This window comes from Sardina pilchardus, chromosome 12, assembly GCF_963854185.1.
Source record: "Sardina pilchardus chromosome 12, fSarPil1.1, whole genome shotgun sequence".
Classification (NCBI taxonomy): domain Eukaryota; kingdom Metazoa; phylum Chordata; class Actinopteri; order Clupeiformes; family Clupeidae; genus Sardina; species Sardina pilchardus.
The window spans coordinates 19,383,707-19,390,148 of NC_085005.1; the positions used below are offsets into that span (position 1 = coordinate 19,383,707).

The window sequence follows — 6,442 nt, forward strand, 5'->3', positions numbered from 1 at the left end:
ATACACAAAACACAAAAGCAGAATTGAGACATCCAAGAGAAGTGATAAAACAAGGCTTGACATACTGTAGCATTGTCTGGTCATCCCTGCTCAACACGTTTCACTAACGCCAATCCAGGATGAATAATAGATAGATAGATATACTGTAGGTAGGTAGGTAGGTAGGTAGGCTTCAGACAGACAGACAGACAGACAGACAGACAGATAGATAGATAGATAAATGGAATAAAGCTCCTAAGAAATTAGCATGGAGATCTGATTTGAATGACAGCTAGCTGAACCAATCAGATAATATAATTACCATGAGAATTGGCTGTTAGCCTGGCTGGGACCAGCCTAGGTGCAGAGAATAAACTCCCATGGCAACTAATGTGCCATCTCTTTTGTGAAGCCAAGTCAAGGCGAAATTCATCCTGAATAACCAAACAAATCCCAGTTTTGTGAAATACCCCTCAGGAGTTATCACGGTCGGTGTAATGTCATGAGACATTCACCATTTTGGATTTAGAGGGCTGATAATGGACGCTAACAATGGGCTGTTAGCCACTGAGGTCAGACAGACGCACAGATTTGTTCGCATGGCTAAAACTGAAAGACCGAGGAGGACGTTGTTCTTCAAGGCCATACACATCCTAAATGAAAACTCTTTAAACTTCATTACATGGACTTGCCATACTGCGCTTAGACACACTGCACTTTTTACCCTCTTGTCTCTCAACATATTTTTTTAATTATTTTTTTCTTTTTTTTTTTTATCCTTATAAATAGTTGGTGATCCCTCAGGACAGGAAAGTTGAGCAGCTGAGTGCCATTTCACTACATGTTTCACAACAGAATCTCTTATGTATGTGACACATAAAACTGAATCCTTAATGGACTCTTAAAACTAATGTGTTGTAAAATAAAATAACTTGTTTTGTATTTAACACATCTCTATGTTCAGATAGGGGCAACACAGTTTGTGCTATTTCTAAAACGTTCATTTTAAGAGTGTGGCTGTCAATCATCCATATGATTTAAAGATAATATCAAACAACCGTGTCAAGTGTAGAACACACTTAAGTTGAAAACTATATGACTACCGTAATTCCCTGTGTACTAGCCGCACAGTGTATAAGCTGCAGTGCTCTATTGAAGGAAAAATAAACAAACAAATAGTAGGCCTAATACCATATCAACCTCCCCGTGTAGCATCATCATAGCTGAAGAAATGTTGCCAAATCAATGTATATAAGCCGCAGCCAATGGTTGGGAAGTGATGGCATGCAGTGTTACGTAAAGAGCAGAGTTAAGAGTAGAGTTAAGGCTCATTCACACCTTCACTCATTCATCCTCCACCTCAAGATGGTGTGTGGTGAGAGACTCTGCCACATAATGGCTGCCATGCATCACCCAGACTGGTGCTACACATTAGTGGTGGTTAGTGAGGTTGCCCTTTGACTGTGAAGCACTTTGAGTGTCTAGAAAAGCGCTATATAAATATACTGTAATGTCTTGTTGCTGTTGCTAAGTGTCAGGGTTGACCATATCAGATTAGACGCCATAAGGCTGGTCCCTCTGTGTACAGTACACGTCATAGGAGATTCCCAAAAAATCTGGACATACTAGATTTTGGTTGTGCTTCATTGGGCATTACAGATTTCACATTGGGCCAGGCTACTGTACAACACCATCATAGTATGTTCATATCTATACATCTGTGCAAAGGCATTCTTTATGTCACCATCTCTTCATCTACCACTCCCTCAGTGCTGTATTTTGCGGCATCAGTAAAAAATACTATATCCAAATGACATTCCTTTTATTAACAATCAAAAAGAAATAATAAAGTAGAAGTAACAATAAAAAAACAGAGAAAGAGAGAGAGAGAGATAGAGAGACAGAGAGAAAGAGGTAGACAGAGAGAGACAGAGAGAGAGCTGCCAGGCCAGTTTAGGAATCTCCATACGTCACGCCAAAAGAGTATTGGTCACACTGGTCCCCAGCCAAAAGCTTTCACTCAGGGGATAGTCTCACACACGCGCCTCTTTTAGGGCAGGGAATTCCACTGACCAGACTACCTAGAAAAGTCTTTGTTCTTTGAGTTTCGTATCATGCTTCCTTTAAACGCATACTTGTCAGAAAATGGAAAATCTAATCTACACATGTCAAATCCGATGTTGCCATAGTCCCTCAGCATCTACCTTCAAAGGAACGTCTGAGGAGGACTGACCCAATTACAACAAAATGACAATAAAAACAATGTATGTGTGACAGCCTGTGTGTCACCCGGAAGACAATTATACGCATACTGGTGAGCACAGAGGAAAAGAATCTGGAAAGTGCCGTTCTGCAAGATTCTTTGACATGAGAAGATAGAACACCCAATGACAGTGACTGAACATACACCAATGATATTTTTTTTTTCAGCAAGACCAATGACATTCTCCTGCAGACCATTACAACACAGAGCACTACAACCTACAGTTCACACCAGGGACGAGGATGGCCAGGGTATGGCGCCTGACCAAATGCTGACGACACATACAATGAGGAAACCTTTACTCTGGTGAAGTAAAGTAAAAGGCCCAGGCCTAAAACAAGTGTGTCACTGTCAAGAAAGCCTTTGTGCCTTTCAGACACTCAAATATGTAGGCTATTTCAAATATGTCAGGAGCATAGATGCAAATGTTGTATTGGGAGATTGGCACTTTTACCCAGATGTCTTCATTCAAATAGAGATCAATCAGAGACATGGGAGCATGTCTATGGTACATGTACAAACAGTCTGGCCAATGGCAAAGGTAGGCTATTAACTCACTTTCACTGTGCCACAGTCATGCCTTTGCCTCCCCACTCTGAACAACAAGGCTTACAAACAACAGTATACATTGCTGCACAAGGGCCCTGACCAGATATATTCAGTGTGACCTGAGATTGATCAGGGTTCCCAATCATTTTCAGACAAATTTTTAAAACCTTGCCATGACATTGAATGAAATGTCCAAGTATAAGCTTACGCTACGCCACAGACTGGGCAATTATGTATTATGAGAGACTGGATCAAATGTTTTCATTATATCTATGTAGAAGGCAATCAAATTCTGTGACGATATATGTGCTGCTATCTATCTCCTACCTACAGTACATCCCTGGTATGACAAAATTAAATTTCAAGATTTTTCAAAACTTTCCATAAATTTATTCAATTCCGTTCTATGACTTTTCCAGGCTTTCCATGGGGACACGCATGTTCCTCCACTGGCCTCTGAGTTGTTACCTCCGCCAAGGAGGTTATGTTTTCATCGCAATGTTTGCATGTTTGTTTGTTTGTTTGTTTGTCTGTTTCTGTAAGATAAGTAAAAAAGTTCTGGATGGATTTCAATGAAAATTTAAGGAAATGTCTGAAATGACCCAAGGAAGAAGCCAGATCCGGATCCGGCTGGATACAGAAGGCGATTATGCTTTCGCTTGGTGGAGGTCTGCACTCTCGGATTGCTTTTCTAGTTTCTTATATGAACCAAACCCAAGACTCATGCCCTAACGAGCACATCAACTCTAAATGTGCCTCAACATTTCAATGAAAACAATTGCTTCTTTTTACGAAACTGATCACTTTCATTCCTCCATATATCCTACAATCACCAAGTCAAAGAGTGGACATCACTTTTGATATCTCCAGATAAGCAGCCACTTGCTTGTATTGCACCTCACTTATGATAAGTAAACCTTTTTTTTTTAAAGATAAAACCGGCTGCCAAATAAATGAATGTAATGGCAGACACAGCAGCACTAACAGCTTCGGGGCGATGACAGACAGACAGAGAGCGCTTTGCTCTGCCATTTTATGATGAGATAATTCTCTGGTGGAGGAGATGCGGAGATGAGAGCCTGCCATTCTGACAGAAGCGGGGTTGCGAGTAGATGTTGAGTAGAACAGTGCAGTGGGCTACGGAAAGCTTGTGGTTTTGGTGTTTTCTCTGCAATGGGCGTGCATTTGGAAGAGTCAGTTATCATACCAAAAAAAGGCAAAGCGAAAAGACGCAGAGAGCAACCAATTCACAGAGCAGCACATGATGGCGGGCTTTTAGCGCAGGCCTGGGTAATTTTGTCTCAGTCACATGTGGGTCTATGTACAGACAGACAAACGCACACGCACACGCACGCACGCACACACACACACACACACACACACACACACACACACACACACACACACACACACACACACACACACACACACACACACACACACACACACACACACACACACACGCGCACACACGCGCACACACACACACACACACACACTATGTATCTATCCACTATTTATCCCTCCGTAGTGAAACAGGTCTCACTTTTGAGTGATAGCCAAATGGCTTCAGGCTTTGACACCAGTTACTGTCACTGAAGCTACAGTAGATGGCCTGTGACTCACTCATACAGGCTACATGCTAGGGATCAAAATGTCCTGCTTGCCTTACTTATCTTGGTTTACCTCCAGATTCGAAACCAGCTCAGTTTCAACCGAACACATTGCCATCTCCACAGCCTAATAAAACATTAAAGTGTGTAGTTGTTGATTGCCCAGTTGATTGATTATCTATTCATTGGAATGTGGAAATATTCTACAAGGAATCTTCAGGGTGCAAGGGGCCCTGCCAAATGATTTGAGACCAATTTGATTTTCCCCCAAAACAAAATGAATTTCAAAAATATTCTGTAAACATATCAGTTCCACTTCCACATATATCACATATCTGGCTTAATGCTGTTTATACTCAAGTATGTGGCACTAGGCCATCCTACAGATTATTTTCGGCTGAGTGTAATAAGCCATATAACAAGGGCCTCCATGGTTGCAATAAGTCAAAGGCTGCTAGTGCTTGGACTGAAACATGCTGAAGATAGTGTTGAAGTGGACAGTGGACAGACATCTCAAAACAGTTTACAAAAAATATACATATCTTATATGAAGTTCAATGTCATGCTTACCCATCCCTCAAAGGTCTGCCTCGTATTGGCTGTATCCATCATATCCTCCAGCTGAAAGGTGCAATTGGCCACAAAGTCGTCGTATCCAATAGGAGTATCGTGAAACACGGCGAGCTCCAGAATCTTTGCATCGCTAATTTGCGCGCACAGGACCTCATTGTATGTTGGACTGTTCGTTTTCGACTTTGTTTCAGTCTGTCCAATTTTGACATTGTCAACCTTTGCCACAATGTAAGGGTCCATCAAATTTGATTTCACATTTGGTCTTATAGAATGGCGTTTGGAGAAGGATGTCGGTTTGAGATCTACCGCCTCCCCAACTCGAACTTTCAAGAACCCGTTGAACCTCATGGCGTTGGTCACTGTACAGTATGCTACCAGCACCTTAAAGAAATCAAGAACATCTGACGCTCAGCATGCCGACACCTGTCCTCTTCAAATGTCCAACCAGCCAGCTACGTTTTTTAAGCTCTTTTAACTTTTAAAGCTCCTGAAACGAACAACTCACCTCTCGACAGATACTGTAGTTAAGTAAAAACGCTGATTGAGTGGCTTACTGTCACCATGGTTGCGTTGAAGCTCAAAATCCCCCTTCTGATGAGTCGTCTTCTGAGTAAGCTGTGCCACTTCATGGCGCTCTGTATTTTCGGAAGAGCTAAGCTATGTAAGTTCCGCGGGGTGGTTACCTACCGGCGCGCATAACAAAGAATGCAAACAATGCGACAGAGAACACCTGATTCACAAGTTCTGTCAAACGATACGGGAAGAGAGGAAGCAGGAGGCAAGTGCACTTCGGTAAGTCTCATGTTCTGAATGTAGGTCTACCACAGCACAGGCCTAATTGTTGCCTACATTTCACGCCTCTTGACATTTGTATGACCCACGTGCTTGCGAAAACTGACAGTTCCTGACAATCCAAATAGGCTACAACAGAAGATAGCCTAGATGTCCCTATGACTCCTAACGACTGCTTGTGAATTGAGGAAGTCAAGACATGAAAGGTATTGTGCGATTTTCGAACATTTTTTTTTCATCTTCTTTTATTAATTCAGTCAGTAGCCTAATATCTGTAGCTACGACAGAAGGCAATAAAAAAAAAAAACTCTTGTAAGATCTCGTCAACGCGCAACCTACGCATTATCTTTGGATTATGCATGCTTTAATGTTAAGCCTTTTTTGTCCTAATTTGTTCACTTTCATTTTGGTCACCTAATCACTAACCATCAATCACGAATTGGGAAATACTCCATATTATCGGGTAAGACACAATGCTGTGGCGAAGGTTGTCCACCAGAGGGTAGCGTCATTCTACCCATCGCACAATGAGGTGTGAAAAGTGTTCAGAATGGGATGAGAACTGGATTTACACATCATCTAAAAACTGCTTAGCCTATACAACAATTTACTTGTCACACAATGTCAGGAACTCAAAGTATAAAAGGCACAACAAAAAACAATTCGGCAATTG

General features: G+C 41.7%; 1 protein-coding gene across 1 annotated transcript in view; it reads right to left on the reverse strand.

The window, feature by feature from the left end:
* The window catches only part of prkchb (protein kinase C, eta, b), a 31,336-nt gene extending 25,542 nt beyond the window's left edge, over positions 1-5,794 (reverse strand). The window contains exons 1-2 of the mRNA XM_062550101.1: positions 5,483-5,794; positions 4,975-5,358 (exon numbers count right to left, since the gene is read on the reverse strand). Coding sequence (XP_062406085.1) covers positions 4,975-5,325 — 351 coding nt within the window. The 5' untranslated portion in view covers positions 5,326-5,358; positions 5,483-5,794. The remainder of the gene's footprint in view (positions 1-4,974; positions 5,359-5,482) is intronic.
* Positions 5,795-6,442: the final 648 nt, after the last annotated feature.